The 23,752-nt window shown below is 47.2% G+C and overlaps 1 protein-coding gene across 5 annotated transcripts in view; it reads right to left on the bottom strand.

The window, feature by feature from the left end:
• The window catches only part of GluClalpha (glycine receptor alpha 1), a 398,335-nt gene that overhangs the window by 79,021 nt on the left and 295,562 nt on the right, over window positions 1-23,752 (bottom strand). For all 5 annotated transcript variants that reach the window (XM_050178334.3, XM_055070894.2, XM_050178330.3 and 2 more), the window contains one exon: window positions 607-710. In XM_050178334.3, coding sequence (XP_050034291.1) covers window positions 607-710 — 104 coding nt within the window. The remainder of the gene's footprint in view (window positions 1-606; window positions 711-23,752) is intronic.

Below are 23,752 nucleotides of genomic sequence, written 5' to 3'. Positions count from 1 at the left end.
GCGCGAAGCTCTTTTTCTGCGGTTATTCTCTCCGTTGAGTCAACTGCCAGCTTTTTCTGTGTGAGCACATAACCTGATTACGCTAATAAGATGCTTTTTCTTATGAATGCAACGAGCGGAAGCTTTCAGAAGGGAGACATGTTGCATACATTACTTAACGATCGAGAATAACAAAAAAAGAAAAACAGTCTCATCGTAATAAAATATCTCTCGGGCGACGGTACAATAAAGCCCATAAGTGATAAATTGGGGCGACACGTCAAACAGAAACGTCGTACGCGCAACGCTTTTTCCACACACAAGATCCACTAAGAAAAAAAGAAAAAGAGAAGAGAAAGAAGCAGCATGCAATTATTGAGCACTTAAATATGCAGAAACGAAAACCAGTTTTCGTGCACGCGGTTAACGTCACAGGTCATCGAAAGATTAAAGCTTCCTTCAGGCGGGCATGCTTTACACGCGAGGAACTAGGACTCGTGCACAGCACAACAATGGAAAAAGTAACCAGGCAGATGGCGCTCTAATCGGTGGCGATGTGCACAATTTCACATGAGTGACACAAACGTGTAGAGACCGAGTGCCAAGTAAAGCGGATTAGATACACACCTGTATTGTTAATTCCCATGGGCCGGATCCTGCAGTCATAACGACCCTGGCCAATGATGCTGTCCAATATCCGCTTTTCTATAGCACGGAAATTTGCCTTGCCCCTGTAGAAAAAGAAAGATAACATACAGATCGTGTGAGTGCACAAATAACGATTGAACGCACTTTATTTTTTGATAACGAACAAGAGAAAGAAAATCGCAGCTTGGGCTCGTTCGTCAGAGTGCTTGTTTAGATTGCAAACCAGTGTCGAAGAATGAAAGGCGAAGAAAGTGGGATAAAGCGCGTCTGTTACGCGCCAAACTTATCAAACGGCGTCGGCCTCACTCACTGTCACCAGCTGAAACTGAAAAAGCCAATGCCACTCAGAGATTGGCGCATTGCTCGAAACATAGCAGCTCTTGCTTGCCGAAGCGATTTTCATTTCTTTGAGGTGATTCCAGAAAGCTACAGAGCTTTCAAAGTTTACTAGTACATTTTTGTAAGTAGTAATTATAAGGTGGTGCGACAAAACAAATAAGACAGTATGCAGATGGTACACAGTGCAGCAATTTATGCTAATGCGAAACATTCAATGACACATCGCATGTGTTTAAACAATTTATCGCTATCGCCTTGCATGTACTTCAATCACTTCTGCATTTCCCGGCTTGTTTTCTCGCACCTACTGCTGTTGGCATCGGCGAGAGCACGCTACCGTTATACTCCTATTTCTATCTACCATTCTCGCTCCTATTCGCTTTCTTTTTTGTGACGGTGTGACGACGTTTAGCTTAAGCACAACCATGGTTGCACGACTTAGCTTCTTCCACTGTTTGGGCTCGCGCGTGGGGGCTATCAGAAGCAGACCCATGCATACCCTCTGAGCCCGCGGTGCACTTGCATAGTGGAATGACTAACGCCATCTGGAGTGCAACAATAGACGTATCATCCCAAAGAGAACGAGGAAACACCGGGTGTGCGCGCATGCACGCAAGAACACACGCATCAGCACGGCGTAAAAGAGGGTGGAGGCTGCCCCGGACGGACGGCGATCATGAAACCAAAAAACCCCGGGAAGTCATCATAGAAATTCTTCATATTTATGCTCCGTTCACCAAGGGCACCACGAACATAGACGGCAGGACTGTCGAAGCTGCCGGAAATGTCCCCATTGACAAGCTGTGCTAGAGCTTGTTTCATTACTGCGCAGATTTACCCGTTCGGAAAGCAGAAAAGTATGGAACGATAGGTCGAGCGCTGAACTTATTCCGCCCACCTATCATGACCTATCGTTTCCTACTTTTCTTCTTAACTCTGTATTTTCCTGTTAGCGCAACAATGTATTCGTTAGATCTCAACCAACTCCCCCAGCAGCAAGTGATACTCATTTAAGACACGCTTAGTTAATGTCGCGCCAATTAAGGTATTCGAACCCACGACCTTTGGTCGGAGAAAACAAGAATAGGAAGTAACAACAAATTCCAATGAGAACGTCAAGTAATTTAATCAACGTCTCTTGAGCGCACAGGCTTTCTCCTTCATCGTCATTGGCGTATGCTAAAGTGACGCATTTTTTTGTATTCCGCCTAATCACATATTTACTCTTAATTAATTAATCAACTTCTCAAACAGTATAGTTAGACTAAAAGTGTCAACGAGAAAGTTGTGAAGCAACATAAAAACTCCCGATACAGCTTTCTGTTGCTCAATACGTGCTACATAAAAGTGTTCGAGCGTGAAAGAAGCCCACTCGAGGCACTTTGCGTGTATTCGCGGGCTTTCTTCGCTCCCGGAAGAATACCCTTATATAGCACGTATTGAGCAACAGAAAACCGTATCGATAGTTTTTTCACGTCGCTGCTTAATTTTGTCGTTGACACTTCTCATCTAGTTGTAATATTCAAGAAGTTCATTAATTAATTAAGACTGATAGAAACCAGCTGGAATGCAAAAAAAAAAAAATAATCTGAGCACCTCCAAGCGACGGCAAAAAACATTACCTTGGTTCTGTCGAGCTACGTGGCATTCGCACATTTTTAACTCATGGTGCATAATAGTTGAGACACCCTGTATACAACGGTTACAAACGTTTTGTTTCAGAGTAGGACTGAATATACGTATAGCCATGCGAACCCGAGCATTCCATCGGGGACGTCGCACTCCATGAAGATTTAATTACCCCAAGAACTTGTTAAAACTGGTCCGACGGCACGGAATAAGAAAAGCTGCTTACGTTACGGGCGTTCGGTATAACTAACCACGAGCCGGCGTTACAACAACAACGTTCCTGTCCCTTAAACTGTGCATGGGATCGTTACCATCGGCGCCAATTATTAGTTAGCGGTAAACACTCGTAGCACTCTTATTAGACACACGAGCAAAGTGAATAATCTTTGGCGTCAATTACTTTGTTTCCCGAGTTCACTCTTAATATCGTTTATATATAAGTTGTTAACGCAGGGATTCGTTGCGTTCACTGTCCGGTCGCACGTTATTCGTGTTTGCAGCATATGCATACGCGGAAGCTTCAATGCAATTACGAATTCTCGCTCGCAAGTTTCTTTAGCATCAGCATTCGTTTGCTATAGAAGCCTCGAAGCATACGTGGTAATTGGCTCAACTCAAACAAAGGGATTTTAGGATAAAGCAGCGACAAAGTTATCAACGAAAACAAGGACGCGTCTTTCAAAAGTCACGCATTGATTATTAATTTACGCATTTCGCTAATGAATATGGAAGCGTACTTTCGTTTGGCGGGAGTGACTGCCAGCAAGAACAAAAAAAAAAAGAAAACAATCGAGTTACAGCAAAAACGAGTGCTTAGGTCAATGACGCGCTAACCAACCTTTCGCGAACAACGCCCCTCTAATTGTTAAAAGCAAGCAGGGCACCGGTATTTACTTTCGAAAGATATATTTTAATGCCATACCTGTTCACATAACAATATTTGGAGATTCGGATTGTTATAACTTTTTTTTTAGTCTGCAAGTAAACTGGAATAGAATGCACAATTCTTTTTGTTCTCAAGAAAATTCAATCGGCCGCTCGCGTCTGTCTGTTCTTACGAACTGGGCTCGCGCACGAAATGCTTTGAGGATACGGGCCATGAATATGCATTAACAAAACAGTTCGTGTGACAGAAGCATTATTAATAATGTGCGCTGGTAAATAGCGGTGTCGAGCAAACAAGTGTCGAAGCCGTCCTGCGTTTCACTAGCTGTGTTTGCGAGCCTAAGAGACTTTAGATTAAGCCTGCCGATCTTCTGCACCGAGCGCAAGTACATATACAACCTACAGTTTAACTCTTTGTCAGCGGGCGTCTTTGACCTAACCTAACCAGTTCAACTGAGTTGGCCGCATCGGTTAAACGTGCTGTACACTGAATTGCAGGAAGCCATTAAAGTTTCACTTGGTGGTAGTCAACGAAAATTTGCGCCCTCATGGACACAGAATGGCCGTGGTGCGAATGAAATAGTTAAAACCAGTTAAACTCCGGTTAATAGTTCACGCCATGACTGTTGGCGCATGAAGGTTCTTTTGCAGCTTGTCCAGAGTGGATATAGCCGTGTTCCAAACCCATTTCACGTGCTCAAACTTTGTTGCCTTGCGGGCAAACTCGCGAAAAAATATATGCAATGGAGCCTTGGAATGAGTATTGCAATAACTACTGAAACTAGGAACATTAATATAGAATCTGCTTGGCTCTGTTCTGTTACACATGGGCTGCGTTGGACAGATTGAGGTAAAGAGTACCTCGGATGCTCCATTACCCTAGGTTATGCAGCAATAAATAAATGAATACGTGATATTACAGAAAAACGAACGACTGAAAACAAGACAATTAAACTAATAAAGATAACGGAATATGTTTTCTTCTTAAACCTTTACAGTGATAATGTGATCGCAACACAGCAGCCACACTAGAAGGCTTAATAAGCAGCAGTGCTGATCTCAACACATCCCATTATCGCAATAAACACAGAGGAAGTCGACATGAACACGCATCTGTGACCATGTGATCTCCGTATATATTCCAAAAATAGCTAACAATAATTCAAACGCCTGGTCACGTCTCAAGAAGACACACATAATCTGAATTATTAATAAACTCGATGTGATTACACCAGAACTCAATTTCTTCAAGAAACTTCGCTAATGCACGAAGAGCCAATATTTGTTTGGTTTCTCGCGACCACGCGCGTGAGAGCTTCTCCAACGACAGCGGTCTTCTAACGAGGATCTGCAGTTTTCGTCGTAGTTTACGGGCGCAGGTAATTTTTACAGGGTAGAAAAAAGTGTTCCCTGTTCTTATCGGGATTATAATTGGAGAAAATATTGGCAATTCGCCTTTTCTGCTCTGCGCAAGTACCTCTTCATGCCCAGGCCTTACCAATCAGTATTCTAAGCATGACTGAAGTGCTACTGAGCTTCATGATCTCGCACAAAACGAGATTCGGTTAATTCCATTAGTAGCCGTGTATTTGTCCGTTCCTTGAGAGGTATTCGGAATTACTTCCCCAAAGAAATAACCTTCACCTGTGACATTATTCGTTTAACCTTACATTTACGATGTATAATAATACAGGCTAAGGAAAAAGTTCGTTAAGTTTCAGTATAAAAGTACTCTTCAGATTTTCGTTACTTGTCATGCGAACAGCCTTAAAAAAAAAAAAAAAAAAAACGGAAACCGGTTACTAGGAGCCCTATGTAATTCAGCACAAACGGGCACAAATTCATCGTATGCGACGTTATCTCTCGATGCAAAAGGAACGACCAGTGAAGACAACGTATATAAGCACCTATGAATAAGCTATACGGATTGTTGTTTCTTGCAATGATTCAATTTAAGCTAAACGAACCGTAGTTTTGCCCAGGAAATTTGTTAGGTAATTATTTGAAAGCGCCTAAATAAGTAGTAATAAATAACTACATACATTCGAGCAAAATCAAAATTCACAAGAACGCAGAGCTGTCACTGTACGCTAGCCGCTTCGCTTAACAATGCGGCGGAAACATAATGCAGTCAATAAAAAGAAAAGAAAAGAAAACAGAGCGGCCAATGAAACGAAGTCAATGCAGATCAACGCTCCCTTACCGACGCGCGCATTTCTTTTGCAGAGGCTCGGACGTGATTAAAGAGGCACCAAACTCCCATTCCTCTCTGTCTCTCCTTATTCCTCCCATAGGAAACGATATTTCAATCCCGCCGCCGGCATAATACTCCAGCCACGGCTGATCAAACGCAGCGCCGACTCGGGACGCACGGCGACCTTTCGCTACATGCTCTCATCCCTCATCTCTCTCAAGAGCAGTTTCACTTCCGGCCCAGAGACCACCAGAGCGCGGCCGCACAGCGCATGCGATTGGGCACCCCCTCCTTTCCCAACGCACTCCCCCCGCGGTCGGTCCATATACGCGCTGAACACTTCCACTCCCGTTCACCGCTCGACATCTCCTCCGATTCTTCCAATTCGTCACGCAGAAAAACTACAGCGTCGAACTGACAGCGTCGAGCGCGGTTCCTCGCGAGCCCAGCGGGGGGGGCTTTTGCAATCTCGCCGAGAAGCTCCTAGCAACATGCAAAAGATGCGTGGATGGTGAGGCCGCAACGCGCGCCAAAAGGGTGAGTGTCCGACGCTCGCTAACCTCTCTCGCAAGAAAAAAGAAAGAAAGTTAAGAAATGAGTAGAGGGAATGGAAATTGGAGTGAAGTCCAGGGCCAGGACCGGCGCGTCCACTATTTGCTGCCAGAACACGCGCGCGCGCGGGCGCGCGTTGTGGCGCGGGAAGAAGAGCGAGAAAGCGTCGGAAGTCATCACCATTCGGCCCGTCTCCACTTCCGGTGGCGCGTCAATCGCCGACAGTGCACGGTGGTGGGCGAGTGTTGGAAGACGTCGTCGACAACGACGCCGCCGTATCGAGCGTCCAGATGCACTCCATCATTCACGCGGCGGAAGGCAGGCAGCCGAGCGGGCAGGCGGCGACCGCGGCGACGGCGGCGGCGCTGGCGGCCAATGAAACCGCCTTTTTGTCGCCGGGCCTAATGTCTTGGAAGAACTCATTATCGTGATGCGGTAAGGAGGGCGCAGCGTCGTCGTTAGGGGACGCCGCGTGCTCATTCTGCATGCGCGAGAGAGGAGCTGGGGAAACGCTGTCTCGAACAATGAGAGCGGAACGAAGGGAGAGACGCGCGCCTCCTCCAGCGTTTCCTCTCGACTTCGCGCTCCTCTCCCAACGCAACCCATGCATTGGGTTGCAAGTTGAGTGCAGTATGAAGCACGCCTTCTATAGGACCACTCTAAGAAGAACTGGGGAGGCGGACAACAACGGACGATCCTTTGCGATGGGGAAGCGTGGTATCAAATGCGCGCAGGGTATCGAGTGCCTCGGGGAATGCAAGTGACGCTAGAAGTCACGGAGGGAAGCCAACCGCACGAGCGCCTTTCGGTTCCCCTATGTTATCGAGCGGTTCACCCTATTGGCGTGAACAATAGAGCACCACGGCCTGCTTGCCTCGTGATTTGTCAGCGCAAAACGACCACTCGCGTCGAATAATAATTTCGTCTGCTGCAGTGTACGACCCGGTCAAGTCTGGTTCCTAAAGTCGCGAATCGAGCCCTATAGTTATGCTATAAACTTCAGTACCCCGAACTCGCGGCCTCCGCTTATATAAAACGAAGCACCTTTGGCGGTGGAGTGCTACGTTGCCCCCCCACTGTGACCTAATGCATTGTCCGCGTGTGCCCACCGCTGGCCTGGTCTGCATGCAATTACATCGCCAGGAATGTAGAGCTTCCGCGTTATCGCGTTTCCTTCCTTGCCGCTGCTTTGTCTCGTGCGTAGGGCATTAACAATAGCTCCGTGTTCGCTGATACGCCACGGTTCAGGGTCGTCGGGGCCGCGGACAGCTTTGGCAGGCAAGGGCTCGTCAGGAAGACAAAACGGGCGTGCCTGGCTGACAATACTTGTTTGTCAGTGAAGTCTTAAGTATCGGCATCCAGCTTGTTCCGCCCTTTCTCCTTCTTCTCTAGAACGTCGGTCGGCATGTCAGCGCGTGTGTTCTGTTCAGTAGGGCGATTATGCTGGTATATGAGCGATAAATGAGTATATTGTACCGTTGAATTGCGGCCACCTAGATGAAGGTATTCAATGTCTTCTATTCGAACGCGCAATTATGGGGGAAATGAGCATTATTCTTTTCGTCAAGTGCATTATGGATTTGACTCGCGCCAGAAATGAAAGAAATAATGCCCATTCGTGCATTTAAGTGATAGCGAAAGATGTTCTTATTCAATGACTTCGTTCAATAACCTCTGCGTTCCGTTAACCGCGCGAAATTTCCGTGTATCGTGAAGGTTTTCACGCTACCCACTGAAATTGCGTGGTGCAGTGTTTCAAGCAGTTAATATCTCGGTATAAGTATTTATTGTTTGTGCGCTGTAGTGCTTCGTTTTAAAACTGTATTAATACAGAAAGCCGCGCCTGCGGTTGGCAACGCTGAGAGTTCGTGGACATATCGTCCACGCGACTGGCTGCTGCTCGAGGCACTTTGCATGCATTCGCGGGCTTCTTTCACGCCCGGAAAAACACTTTTATGTAGCCTGTATTGAGCAACAGAAACCAGTATCGGGAGTTTTTCATGTTGCTTTAGATTTTTCTCATCGACAATTTTCATGTAGTATACAGTGCATAGTATAGTATAGTATAGTATAGTATAGTATAGTATAGTATAGTATAGTATAGTATAGTATAGTATAGTATAAAGTATATAGCCGTACATATAATAGCCAATCACATAATCAGTCATATTCAATCAATAAGTTTCTTTGTTTATTATCAGCATGATTTTAGAAAAAAATGTCTCGACAGTTGCTCGATTCCCCTCTTGTATTCACGAATGTGTTTCCGCCATAGATAAGCGTGAGCAAATTGGTGCTGTTTTCTTAGACTTATCGATAGCGTTCGACCATGTATCGCACATATTCATTCTTAATAGCCTACTAGAAGCAGGAATTCCTGAAAATTTGGTTCTTTGGCTTCAGGCCTATCTAGCAAACCGCACCCAATATGTTCAGTGCGCATGTGTCAATTCTGAGGAGCTGCATGTATTATCTGGTGTTCCACAGGGATCCTTGTTATGTTTGATATATGTGAGTGACATTGCTAAAAATATGGATGACTGTGTTGTCGTTAAACTATTTGCAGACGACTGTCTAATCTACAGTGTGATTAAAGGTACCAATTGCCAGAACCTACTCAGCGAGAACCTGTGTAAACTTGGGGACTGGTTTGAACGGCACCGTATGCAAATCATCTCCCACAAAACAGTTTCCATGTCAATCACAAGGGGAAAAAATCTGTTGTCCTGCTGCTATCACATTGGAAATCAGCACATTCATTTAGTGCCATCTGTGAAATACTTAGGCTTAACAATTAGAAACAACCTTAGTTGGGACGAGCACATTAATACCATTTTTGCTGAAGCATTTTGCTAAACTCTGCTTTCTGCGCAGGAAACTGAAGAGAACCCCATCAACTGTAAAGATGGAAGCACACCGTTCACTTGTTCGCCCAGTTCTAGAGTACGGATCCATTGTGTGGGAGCTTTATTTCGCAAAAAAACATTGCCAAGGTAGAGCGCGTTCAGCGCCTCTTTGCCAGATTTATTTTATCCGATTATCGTATGTCCTCTTCCATCACCAACATGTTACAAGTTTAAACTAGAACCCTTGCATGTGCGGCGACAGATCACCAGGGAAAAGTTTCTTTATTTATGGTACCCAAACAACATAGGCTTATCACGTGATAAATATATTTTTCCACCACCACCTAGGTCCGGAGGTTGAACCATTCCGCAGTAATAAGACCTTATCTTGCAAGGACTGGAGTTTTTCGGAAATCGTTTTTCCCCCGTACAATTGAGCCATGGAACTCCCTGCCTTCCTGTATTGCTAAATGCTCAGTTGCTAAAAAATGTGAAGAGTTGTTACTCCTGCACTGTAATTTCCTTCTACTTGGGCTGCACTAGCTGCCTGCAGTATGTCGAAATAAATAAATAAATAAATAAATAAATAAATAAATAAATAAATAAATAAATAAATAAATAAACATTATTTAGGAAGTTGATTATTGAACTGACTAATTATTTAATTAGGCCGAATGCAAAAAAAAAAAAAAAAAGATACATACTCTGAGTATCTCCAAGCGACGGCAAACGACATTACTTCGGTTCTATCTAGCTACGTGGCATTTTCATATATTTAAATCTTGATGCATGATAGATAGGACGCGCTGTATACTGCGTACATGCTTTGGCCCCTCAAGAGGTATTTAACTTTTTAACACAACAAAAGGACAGGAGAAAACTTCCTTCTTTCTGATCACAGGCAAGTGAACGCAATTTTTCAGTACGGTGCGCTTTATGCAAAGCTATCTCTAAGTGTTAATCAGCATTACTTCATAAGAATGTGACTGAAAGAAAAAAAATTCTCGAGTATTACATGCCAAAACCGCAATATAATTATGAGGCACGCCGTAGTGAGGGCACTCCGAAATAATTTAGGCCATATTGAGTTGTTTGACGTTCACATAAATATTAGTAGGCGAGCGCGTTTGCATTTCACCCCCATCGAAACAAGGCCGCCGCGGCATGGATCGAACCCGTGACCTCGAGGTCAGCAGCGCAACGCCACAACCACCAAACTGCTGCTGCGGGTTAATAGAGTGACACATCTTAAATTAAATTATGGGGTTTTACGTGCCAAAACTACTTTCTGATTATCAGGCACGCCGTAGTTGGGGACTCCAGAAATTTGGACCACCTGGGGTTCTTCAATGTGCACCTAAATCTAAGCACACGGGTGCTTTTTGCTTTTTGCATTTCGTCTCCATTGAAATGTGGCAGCCGTGGCCGGGATTCAATCCCGCGACCTCGTGCTCAGATGCCCAGCACCATAGCCATTAAGCAACCACGGCGGGTTGGGAGACATCTTTGGCTGACACGTCAGCCTGACCGAGAGCTAGCTTTCTGGGCACGTTCTCCCGCATAAATTTGGGAGCTTCTGGAAAATACACCGTTTAGTTAGAACTGTCAGTAGTTTAAATTAGTAGTTGTCGGACTAAGGTATCGGGGGCACATTGTTGTAATTTTTTTTTCGTGCTGATCATTTTGCACAGTATTGTCACTCTTATCGATTTATAACTTGTCGCATGAAGCGCCTACTGCATTCGAAATTGTTATCGTGCATTCTGTAGCGAAACAATCTTGGGTAATGAGATTTTTCGCGTGACGCGAACGCTGTTGTACATTCTCAAGCTGACAAAATTGAGCAAGGAATACAAACACCTCAACAAGGGCACAACGCTCGCATGCTTTTCTTCGCCGAATAAAGAACTCGATTCTCAGACGCACAGTTTTGTCACTGTCTGTTTCTTCAACGTCACTACGACGGGACAATATTGCTATTTTAACGGTTAAATCTGCGACTTGTCGATGTTAAGCTTGACCAGTGCTATTTAATGCTTAAACTTGACGAATATTTGACCGGCCTGCTATAGGGGTTCAAGTAAACCGGCTTCGCCGTAGGACTGCCCCGTAATCCGGGGCAAATCGCGACGCAGCAGCCAGCTTATACACCGGCGCGCCGTGCCAACTTTCGCCTCCGAACATCGCAGCGGCTCAGTGAAGCTCGCTTTCGGCTGGCCGACAGTAGGAGCCGCGGAACGATCTCTTCTGGATCGTCGAGAGAGAATGAGCTGTCCGCGAGAGAATTCCTCGCGATCCGCTCTAATTACAGGTGCCAAACGCCGCGCGGCGTTGCGGCGGGCGCATCGCAAAGTCGCAACGAGATTGAGCTCGAAGCGCGGGGGCGCTCTGCGTGCTAGCGACAGCGACGCACGGGCACTCTCCGATGGAGCCGGTGGAGCTTACGACGGGGCCACTTTGATGAACAGGCTTAATGCCATCAGGAGGAGCAAATCGCACTGTGGCATAGACTCGGGCGTCGATGGGGAGCCGTGTTGAACATGAGAGAGAGAGAGAGAGAGAGAGAGAGAAAGCAAGAAGAGGAAATGCAGGGAGGTCAACCAGATGAGAGTCCGGTTTGCCGCCCTACACTAGGGGTAAGGGAAAGGGGGAATAAAAAGAGGAAAACAGGAAGGTAGGAAGCACTGAGTGCAGGTGGGAGGATGCACAGGGACGCTATAAGCGTTCAGTCGAACAGGGGCACTTCAAGTACTGTACTAGTGCACGAATCGCTTTTTGTCGCCAGTGGCGGATGTCGCCACGGTCCGAGTATCTTTTACTCAGAGAACGGTTTTGAGCCCAGTCGGCTTACAGTTGTGCTGAGAGAGAGGTGTTGTACATCGTGGCGAGGACAGATACACAATAGGTGCTAGATGGTTTCCTCGCACCTACAGGAGTCGCACATCGACCTCTCGGCCATTCCCATATGATAGGCATTATGAAACATCGTTCCAGCGCACAATTGAAGACGGACGAGAAGAAATGTGAGAAAAAAAGGTTATTTTTCACCTTTTTCAGTTTTTTACTTTTATTTGTTTTGTTCTTTTCATTTTTTTTTTTTTTGATTTCGACGCCACTGATGATTGTCGCCTGGACCAACGAAATATTTTTGGGCTGTCCGGTGCACTATCAGCGACCCCCCCCCCCCTCCCCTCCCCCTGTGTACATAAAGCACTGCTTTCCGTGAATAAAATTTAGTTGAAGTCCGGCGTTTGTGTTGTCCTTCTCTTCTCGTCCGTGTTCAATTGTGTGCTGGAACGATGTTTCATAATGCCAATCACAACCAACTAGCCCAGCTGTCCACACTTAGCCATATAATAGGAGCAAGCGTTCGTGTACGCCACTGCCATCCACAAGCGGCACAGCAAGGTTGTTTCACCGCGGGAAAGGTTAAATAGCAGTTGTAGCCGCATCAAGGGGTCCAGTATTATGCAGTCGGCATTTGAAGGCACTTGAACTCCAGAAAGCTTTTGACTTTTTGCGTGCAAGCCGACGAAGTTACCTAGCAGCGTCAATGGTCAACCTGTACCCTAGATTAAGATGCATTGCCTTCTGGGTGTCATCACTGACCGCAACCTCTCGTAGAACCCTTACTGCGTCTATCTCAAAAAGAACTTATCCGCCATTGCTCAGGTCTTCAAATTTCTCTGCGGGAAAGCCTGGGGTACAACAGTCCATTCTATGCTGCAGCTGCACAGGGTACTGTTCCTAGGACTGTTGCGTTACAGCCTACCAGTTTTGTCAAATACGTGCAAGACCAACATTCACGCCTTCGAGAGCATACAAGGTCAAGCCCTATGCGCGTGTTTATAGCTGCCTCGGTGCCCCTCAACACCAGCAACAATTGCCATTGCGGGAGACCACATGATCCAGACACACGTAGCTGCCGACTCTCTCAGAACGCACATTATCCATCGTCCATCTGTAAAAAATCCCCCGACCATCACTTCGCTTCCCTACCAGCCGAGAAACCTCAAGCGACCTTTTCACGAGTGATTATCGCTCATCAAGAGTGCATAACGTCATCTAATACACCAGCGGCGAAGCCTTAATTTCCCCTGTGGTGCCTGCGACAGTCTCTAGCGAACTTTGCTATTCCCAGAATTACAAAGAAGGCCAATCATCCCTCGCCGGTTCTGAAGCAACTGACGCTGCTATGACTGCACCAGACATATCATGATTGCATACATATATATACCGATGGTTCGACCTACCCACCCGCATAACTGCCGCTTTCCTCGTTCCAGCTATACCAGATAACGGTTCTATTCAAAGTGTCCCACATGACTACACCTACGGTGGCAGAGCTTGCAGCCTTCCACGCCGCTGTGAACTAGGTCACCGAAGAGGTGGTACAAAAATGGGTGATATTTTGTGACTCTAAGGCACTGCTTCACAATATCAAGTCTGCCTTACATCACAGAAGGTATGAGCAGATGATATCCGACATTAGAGAAATACGCCACCATGCTCTGGAAACAGGGCACAACATAATCTTTAAGTGGATTCCTGCGCACTGTGTCATCGCTGGAAACAACTTTGCTGACAGGGCTGCCCTGTTTGCCCACGAAGACACCCAGACACGTCCAGTACCTTTGGCAAGGACGGGGGTGAGAGGAAGGAAGGAAGGAAGGAAAAAGTGGAGAAGGAAGGCAGGGAGGTTAACCAGTTTTGCCTAACCGGTTTGCTACCCTACACATGGGAGGGGGATGGGGGGGATGAAAGATGGGGAGAAGAGATAGAGGGCACATAACACGGCACACACATCGTTGGTTACAGTCTGTCACTCTTGTGTGGTACGTGACATCACTGTCACAGTCGCTTGTCCAAGCCCGTATCCTTCATAAACCGAAGTAGTCCCTTCGTCGCCTTCAGCTGCGATGTCTTCAGTCGGCGATATGTGAAAATGGTTGCAACTGACAATGGTCTACTGTCAAGGTGCGCTAGAACGGACGCCATGGACTGTCTCTGAACATTATATTCAGGACAGTCGCACAGAATGTGTTCCAGCGTCTCCTCGCAAAGACAGGCATTGCAGAGAGCGTTGTCGGCCATTCCAATGCGAAACGAGTAAGATTTCGTGAAGGCCACCCCCTAGCCATAAGCGATAAAGCAGGGTGGCCTCACTTCGGCGGAGTCCGGTTGGCATACAGAGATGCATCAAGGAGGGCAGGTCGTGTTGATGATCGCTGCGGTTGGTCTGGCTGCTTGGTGTGCACCATAGAGAGAGCGTGATCTCCTGTGCAAGCACTTGAAGTCTGCTGGCTGCGTCGGAACGTGAAAGTGGTATGGCCTCTTCCTGTGTGTCTTCAAGAGCTGTCCGAGCGGCTTTATCGGCGTCTTCATTTCCGATGACGCCGCAGTGACTTGGCAGCCACTGAAACGTCACGTGATGTCCTTTCTCATGTGATGTATGAAGTAGGCATCTAATATCGAATACGAGCTGTTCAGATGGCCCGCGACGCAGAGCTGATAGTACAGATTGTAGGGCTGCCTTTGAGTCGCTGAAAATTGACCATTGTCGAGGTGGTTCCCGATTGACAAAACAAAGTGCAGCTCGAAGAGCAGCTAGTTCCGCAGATGTAGATGTCGTTGGGTGGTCAGTCCTAAAGCTGATGGTAATACCTCTTTCTGGGACGACTGCAGCACCGGACGAACACTGGATGTTTGTGGAACCGTCAGTATAAATATGTGCACTGTCTGCGTACCTCTCGTGCAGAAGAAGCAGAGACAGTTGTTTCAGCACAGGCGACGACAGCTCAGACTTTTTCCCGATTCCTGGCACGTTGAGATGGACTGTGGGGCTGACAAGGCACCAAGGGGGCATCGATGGTTTAGATGCAGCGGTGAAGCCCGAGGGAAGTTTGTCGTTGTACTTGACAATAGTTTTTGAGAATGATGCTTGGTGCCTGTCTGAAGGTAGTGTTGCAAGGTGGTGATAGGGGGCCCGTGCCAAATGTCTGATATGCGTTCTCAGGGTTTCCACCGTGATGTGAGTCTGCATTGGATGGTCCCGAGCAATCGCAATAGTTGCCTCAGTTGACGTCAACGTCAACGTTGACGTCAACGTTGACGTCAAGTTGACGTCTCGGCAAACCAAGACAAACTCTGAGTGCTTGAGCTTGCGCTGCTTGCAGAACACGAATATTTGTCTTGCAGGTGTTGTTCAGTACAGGTAGACTGTATCTTAAAAAACCGAGAAAGAGAGCTCTGTAGAGTCTCAGCATTGCGTCTACTGACATCCCCCACGTCTTTCCTGTCAGGTATTTAAACAACTGGGAGGTTGCTGTTAGGCGTCGTTTCATGTAAGCCACGTGCGGGCTCCAACAGAGGTCTCGGTCGATAATTACGCCTAGAAATCTGTAGGTTCTGACATAGGAAATGGTCCGCCCGTTGATTGAGATGACATAAGGCGTCATTGGTTTGCGAGTAAACGCCACTAGGGCGCATTTTTCTGGCGATATGCTGAGACCTTGTTCACACAAGTAGCTCGCTGTCAAAGTAGCCGCTCTCTGAAGCCGTGCACGTATCTGAGGACGTGTGACTGCCGAAGTCCAGAGACAGATGTCGTCTGCGTATACTGAAATTTTGGTGGTAGTTGGCAAGTGTTCAGCAAGCCCAATAAGAGCGAGGTTGAATAGCGTCGGGCTGAGAGCACCGCCTTGAGGAACGCCCTTGCTGGTATAGCGTCGCGTAGTTGGGTCATCATCAGTTAATACATAGAATGATCTTGCAGATAGGTAACTTGCAATCCATAAAAATACTCGGCCACCTAGGCCAACCGTCACAAGAGCGTCGAGAATAGCCTCATGCAATACGTTATCGTATGCCCCTTTCACATCTAAGAATAAAGCTGCAGATAAACGTTTACGGGACCTTTCGTGCTGGACATATGAAACGAGATCAACTACATTGTCGATGGAAGAGCGGTCACGTCGGAAACCAGCCATGGAACTCGGATAAATCTTGTAGTGTTCAAGGTACCATTCCAGGCGGCCAAGGATCATCCGTTCCATTATCTTTCCTACACAGCTGGCCAACGCTATCGGGCGGTAAGAGCTGAGCTCTAGTGGGGATTTGCCCTGCTTCAATATTGGCACCAGGCGGCTCACTTTCCATTCGTCAGGAACATTTCCCTCCTGCCATGAGGTGTTGTAGAGACTCAATAGTGCTGTCCGTGCGGATTCTCCGAGATAGCACAAGGCTCGGTATGATATACCATCTGGACCCGGAGATGATGAGCGCCTGCAGAGAGCTAGTGCCGCCTCGAGCTCCTCCATTGTAAAAGGAAGGTCCATGCTGCAATCTCGGGAATGGGGGACATCATCTCGGGCTGGAGGATCTGGGCGTGTCGCTTGGTCTGCCATTCGCACACAAAAGTCTTCTGCGACATCGATGTCTTGCCGCCCTTGGAAAAGCGCGAGTGCCTTGAATGGAAAACGCTGTTCCGGAAGGCAACGCAGACCTTGCACCGTTTTCCAAATGTGAGACAGCGGCTTGCGGGGGTCGAGTGTTTGGCAAAACGTTGCCCAACGTTCCGACGCTAATCTATTCATTCGACGCTGAATCTTCTTTTGTATCCTCCTGGCTGCCCTAAGGTCATGGATTGATCTTGTACGCCGATATCGACGTTCCGCCCGGCGACGAAGTGCGCGAAGTCGCTCTAATTCTATGTCGAAGTCGTTTCGCGTGTGAGAGATCGTCAGTATGCGAGTGGCGTTCCGCATCGTATTTTTAATTGTTTGTTCTAACCCAGAGGGCAGGCCCTCGCTGCAGGCATCTTCCATATCAGATCTGAAGTTGGCCCATTGAATCGTCCGAATGGTATTCCGTGGGCCAGATCTAGACATCAAGCCTTTGATGTTCAGATAGGTGGGAATGTGATCACTCCCATGGGTCTCAATATCTGGAAACCACTTCACATATCTGGCGAGAGAGTTGGAGACAAAAGCAAGGTCGAGGCAGCTGCCGTATGTCACGCCTCGAAGAAAGGTGGGGCTACCATCGTTCAAGAGAGTAAGGCCATAGTTGTAGGCGATGCTTGATAATCTTCGTCCTCTTGCATTTGTCTTTGTACTTCCCCATGCTGGATGGTGTGCATTGAAATCTCCTATGATGACCCATGGAGCGGGGCAAACACTCAAGATATCCGCTAATCTTTTAGTGTCGAAATTGTTGGAAGGCGATATATACACGCCTATGAGAGTAAACAAGAGTTTGTTCTTTTTAACTGTGACGCATATATACTGATTGTCGTCGTGGGGCGCAATCGGTTGCAAAACATAGGTGAGTTCCCGACGAACAAAAATGATGATTTTGCTGCATGCACTATTTGTTGATGACATGAAACATTCGTACCCTGACAGTCTGATTGGTTTCGACAAGTTGGGCTCACAAATGACGATGAGTGGAAACACATTGGTGTACACATACTGACGGAAATCTGAAATTCGTGATTTTAGCCCTCTGGCGTTCCACTGCATGACGGACGCTGCCTTGACTTCTTTTCGGAAGGATGGGGTATGGGTAGCCATCTTTCTAGTTGAGGGATTCAAGCACTGGGCTTAAGGCGTCCAGCACTTTAAGTGCGCTTCGAGCAGACGGTGTCCCCATCTCAACTAAAATCGTTCGGATGGCCTCCATGAGGGAACGTAGCACCGAGATGACTTGATCTGTTTTAGGTGAATCATCAATGGCCGGAGAAGGCTCCGGTGGCGCCGTTACCTTCTGAGGTTCCTTAGCAAGGGAGCGGCTCGGTAGCGTAGGCCATTCCTCTAAAGAAAGAGTCTTATCTGATGCCCTCGTGGAAGTGGTGGGCCCTATCGCGTCGCGACTAAGTGGTACCGTAGTGGAGCGGGTACTATCGCTTCGCTCATGCGCCTTCTTTGAAGACTTACGACGGTGCCGACGTCGACGCCGACGCCGGACTACTTCGGCTGCCTCCCTGTGGGCCGAATTGTCTCTGGCCATTTGCTTCAGAACCGCGCGCTCCCTCTTGATGCGGGGGCAGTCTTTCGACGAGGCTGCGTGAGGGCCGCTACAGTTGGCGCACTTCAGAACTGTGGCACCGCAGGTCACTTCTGCATGAGGTTCAGCGCAACGGGGACACAGAAGCGAGTTCGGACACACGCCCTTTACGTGTCCTAGCCTGAAGCACTGATGGCATTGAAGCGGCTTCTGGATGAATGGTCGAACTGGATGTCGAAAATGTCCGACTTTAACGTGGGAGGGTATGCAATCCCCCTTGAAGATTACTTTTACGCAGCGCGTATTCCCAAGACGGCGCACTTGCGTAATGATCGTGCCCTCGTTTGCCGGCTTGATGAGGCTAGGTAAATCTTCATTGGGAATGGCAATGTCAATGTCGTAAATTACACCGGCTATCGATGTGTCGTCGATCGGGATGAAGGGGCGCATTTTGATTCCGCCAAGCTCCGTGATTTCTTGAAGTGTTCCAAGCGCACTCGCGTTGTACACGTCTATGGCGAGTATATTCTTGCGTGGGTTTATTCTGATGTCTTTAATTTGATCCGGCACCGCACGTTCCAGAAAAATGGATAGGGCTTGCCTGTTCAGCAACCGTAGGTTGCTTGACGGTTCTTCCGGCATAAAGATGATGACGTGTGGCCAGCGCGCAGGCCTTGACTTCATAGTCGTAGTGCTCGCAGGAGGTGACGGCGCTGTGTTGGCGATCTTTCTCTTCGCCCTCTTACTCCGGACGGGTATGAAGCCGTCGTCGGATGAGTCGTCTTCCGACATAGAGTACAGCTCGGTGTCCTCGGTGTCGCTGGGGGAGCCAACTCGCTTCCTTGCGGTTGACAGCCGTGATGACTTCTGGCCAGGAGGGCCTGTGGCATGCTCCGCGTCCATGGTCGCAAGACGGGGAGGTAAGGCACCCCGAAAGGCAAAGAGTTCACCAAAAATGCAGAGAGCACAGAAACAAGCGTTCTGTCAAGAAGACACTTCGTCGTCTTCTTGAATGTGTGAGAAACTATGGGGATAGACGGACAGTTTTGAACTGGCAAATATGAGTGTATGCGACATAACCTGGTGATAGTCGGGTGCGAATATTCCATTCAGCTGTTTTTGACAATTATCCGCAAGAATGAGTACAAGTACATACAGTGCTCGTATGTGTCGAAAGGTATAAGAAGCAACAACTCCTAGCTTCCGACTATGCTTTGCCTCAATTCATTAGCGCGTTTTTTTTTCTCTCGCTTGTTTCCTTTGTTGTCAAGAGCATGCACATAAGTTTATTTGAATATGTGAACAAGATTGTGAATTTTAGTAAAAAAAGGAACAGCACTAATTGCAGGCAGCGGGGAAGCGCAAGAAAAGAGCGGCATTTTACCGAAACTACGTGGCATGGGGCTCATTGGCGATCTTCATAGTTGATAGATTTTTCTGCGAAAGTCGCAACAGTGCTGCGAAAAAGTTGAACGGATACAGTGATGTAAATGGCCAGTGTCTCAACCAAGAAATGAAGTCATACCTTACATCCACAGAGTGTGTCACACAAATTGAAGAAATATGCAACCCGATATGGCATATCCCTCTCTTTCTGTCCCGCGAAAGTTTGGTGGACTGCGTTCCCGCGTTTCGTGCGCACAGGACAAAGAAAAAAATTAGTAGGAGGCTTAAGCTTCGCCTTTAAGAGTGGAACGCGATAGCATTAAAAAAATCCCTGACTGCTTGTCACGCTTCCCGACAACCGCAGATTTCTGGCGGATGCATGGAGGCGAGCGCCATCTGTATGGTGTTGTTGCAAGGAACCAAGCGGGCCGCGCGCTCTATGAATGGTAGAAACGCTGGAAAGGGGGATTGTGTTTGAGTTTCCGCGTAGCAGTATTATGTTTTCCGGCATATTCAAATTGCAATCCGACGCTATCATGTCTGTAGGTTGTGTTTAGGTTGTACTTTACAATTTATCTGATGCATTTTACTTTGAGGAATCCAATTAGTTCAGTAACGCCTCTGCACCACGCGGAGGGCGTGCGTGGTTATGGTTCGGAATGGCTTTTTACGAAACGACGTCCGACGCCGACAGCAAATTTATTGCGACATGGGGCCCTTAACGCTATCATGTTAAAATGCTGTGACATGAAACGGTTAAAGTCATGCACAACATGCCACGTCAGGATGGCGTATCATATTGCGCTCCCACCTGGTAAATTGTACTTATATGGCAAACGCGCTGCTGCATAAACGAAAGAGCCGCTGAACACGGAAGGTCGACAGAGAATCGCTTAAAATTGCATCTGTGCGCACATTGTGAATTTCGCAAATTTGAACCAAAGCTAAGAGCTATCATAATACTAGGAAAACGCAGGAATGTCATGACCAGATAATTGTTGAATGCATACTACATCAAGGAAACGGGAAGCAGGTGCATTAGTGATACTTCTGTAGTTGTATTCGACAAAGGACGTGAACACTGAAATGTGAAGAAATATGTCCTATTGTTTTTTCGTGCTTTGTTGTTTCGGTTTCCCTCGCCTGCGATTTCGTGTATATATTGGTGCGCATCGCGTGGCATTAAAATCAGATGCTATAGCAGCGCCCTATTGTTGTTCGTCCTCCTCTATGTGTTGTGCTTTACGCGCAAATTATGTTCAACTGTGCTGCATTTTACTATATCTCAAGCGTTGAATAATACTGCAGCACAAGAACACGTGAATACAAGTGAATTCACGTGAATTCACGTGTTCTTACAAGAACACGTGAATACATGCAAATGCAGCGCATTGATGTCATGTGAGCCACGGATTCATTTTGGCCGCCTGTGTCAACGTGCACATCAGTCTAAGTATACGAGCGGTTTTGTATTTTGCTCTCATCGAAACGCGGCTGCCGATGCCGGGTTCGAATCAGTGACATGGAACTTAGCAACGCAGCGCCATAGCCGTTAATCTACCACGGCAGGTACCGCCAAACGGACAGGCAGCCGTTATTACTTATGCAGGAGTTTGTCTAAGCAAAATTCGCGTTCTAGCACAAATGTAGGCCATTGCTCGACCAGCTTCCAACGTTACCATACCCTGGTTTAAGGAGGGAGCGATAGAAAGAAACATGGAGCAAGAAAAAAGGCAGGAAGAGGGAAGGGAAGGGAGGTTATTCAGACTAGCGCCTGGTTTTGCTATCCTACACGAGTGGTAAGTGGAGAGAAAGAAAAGACGAAGCAGAGAGGTGTCATTGTGCTCACACGAGATGATGCCCTGCACAGCTGGAGACAGTCATTTCGTCTGGCGCCCTTCAAAAAAAATGGTCAGCAGTGCGGATTACCTACTTCATGCGCCCGCTAATAAATATTGCCACACGCACTCCGTGGAAAGACTATCTAGTCACGCTATGTCGAGCTCAGTGTAGTCGAGCCATTATAACAAAGTGCAGCGCTCGTTGATTCATTCATGTCTTCGGGAACAATGCAATAACATTAAGCAATTAACTGGGGCTTAAAGTGCAGATAGTTCACGGCCTCCATATGAAGAAAAAGAGAGATAAAAATTAAAGGGGAAGGAAAGGCAGGGAGGTCAATCAGGCGAACGTCCGCGCGTAAGTAAGGAAGCTGGCAGCAACTGGGCCGATCTATCATGCTTGATAACCAAGCATCCGAGTGTCGGAACCGGAGTTCGGCGCGCATATGATTGATTTGCGCACGCATTTGGTTAGGTCAAAATAACCAAGGGCACCGAGAGCAGGGATTTAGTGCGTACCACTACCGCATTCTATTTTTACGTATCCCAATATCTCGCAGCTCTCTTGCTTCTGAAGGGGCTAGTTGCTGCGTTTCCTTCCGGAGTCCAGATACGTACTTGCACTCGCGTTCAGTGGAACGTCTTCAAGGCATCTACGCGCTTGATAGATTGGACCACCACAGTCTAGCCGTCTGGGCGAACCAGTTACGCAGCATTCGCAGCCTTCTCGTATACACACGGACTTTTAGCGTCCTTGCACTGGAAGTGGCGCAGGTGCTAACGCCTTTTGTAGACGTGTCTATTGGACGCAGTGGCTGAGTTGATTAGCCTAACGCTGCTGAGCTCTAGGTCACGGGTTCGGTTCACGACAGCCGTGACTGCAAGTGCCATGTTGGTGGAGTGCAGACAACGCACCATGTTCTGAGGCTAAGGGGAGCGTTCAAGTACTTGAAGTGTTCAAATATAATCAGCGGGCACTATGGCAGAACTAACCCGGCTGCACTGAATCACACGGCCCAGTTGTTTGTCACGTGTGGAACCACGGACGTTATGTGGCCGGTGCTGTGCACATGCCCCGCAGTGCTCTGGTTGCGAAACGCGTTAACTGAGAAGAATAAGATGATGATGATAGTCCTTGCTCGTGGAATCGCTTACACGAACGCTTCCCACGTCTGTACTCTAAGAGGCTTCAGGCACCACCCGCTAGAAAAATTTTCCTCGTACAGATGTCAGTGAATGAGATTACGAACGATCAATCCACTTGGGCTACAGCTATCGCCGCGAATGGACTACACTTTCCGCTACAATGGTAAGTTTTTTCGATCTTCTGTTTGCACGAGGAACAGTCTTGTAACTCAAGAGCAGTTCTGACACATTTTGAATAAAAACATCGTCGAGAAAACGCAGTAACGGTAATACGCGTAGGTTTCTACTCAATTTTCCCGCCCGCAACCACTTAGTTTCTCACTCGGGACACTGAATATGCCCGCACTTCCGGCGCCTGCATTCGCTTGTATTCGAAATGCTGTCGCGAAGATACCTGCTTAACCTATCGTATTGGCGGCACCTAAGATTATCAACATGTTACTCAGCTAACTGTTTGCACGACGTGCATTACATATGGTGCGATTATTCGCACTTGAGAGAAGCAGACATGTTGGTGCGCAATACGAATTAATTAAAAATTTATGAAGGGACTCCACTAGAGTTGTCCAAGTATATGTAAGCATTGTGGCACTTGCTCATCTCCATGCATACGACGCGACGTATGTTGTTTAGCGCGATTGACGAAGCAGTAGACGGTGCATTAAACGGATGTTTTATTCGCCTCGTAGTCTGTTGTGGCTCTTTATTCGACCAGTATAAGTCCTTATCGGTCGTTATGAACCTTATCGGACTCGGTCCAACCTTTATTGACCCTTACCAACCCTCATACTTATCAACTCATTGACTTCTTACCTGTCTTTGTGGCGCGACAACACAGACAAGGCGGTACAACGCGTTTATATGGTTCAGATGTATTCGCCTTCCGCAAGCGTTCGTGTTTAGCCCTGTGGATAAGACCCTCGGATTCCGAGCGTGGGGGCGTAGGTTTCGAAACGCAGTGCTGCCAACCATTTTTCTTGGGATTTTTCCTTTCGAATTTATTCTGCTTGTGTTTTCTTCTTTTTTTTTGTGAAGCACATCATGTTGCGCGTTACGGACGGACCGACAGAGTGACGGACCGATTTATCTGGGTGAGTCACCTAAGAAGGGCTTACGCATTAAAGGAAAGCCAGCCGATGCTACCTAAGGTAGAAAGGATGACGCCAACAACCAGGCTAATAACGACGAAAGAAACAAGGAAAGAAAGGAGATTATGATAAAATTGAAAGTAGACAAAATTTGCAATGTGAGACGAATATATCGTATACCAGCCAGTGAAAAGTCAGAGCTACGAGACAAAT

This window comes from Dermacentor andersoni, chromosome 5 (assembly GCF_023375885.2).
Source record: "Dermacentor andersoni chromosome 5, qqDerAnde1_hic_scaffold, whole genome shotgun sequence".
In the NCBI taxonomy this organism is placed as follows: Eukaryota; Metazoa; Arthropoda; class Arachnida; order Ixodida; family Ixodidae; genus Dermacentor; species Dermacentor andersoni.
The sequence above is the reverse complement of the archived record's forward strand: the minus strand, read 5'-3'. Positions and strand labels throughout refer to the sequence as shown.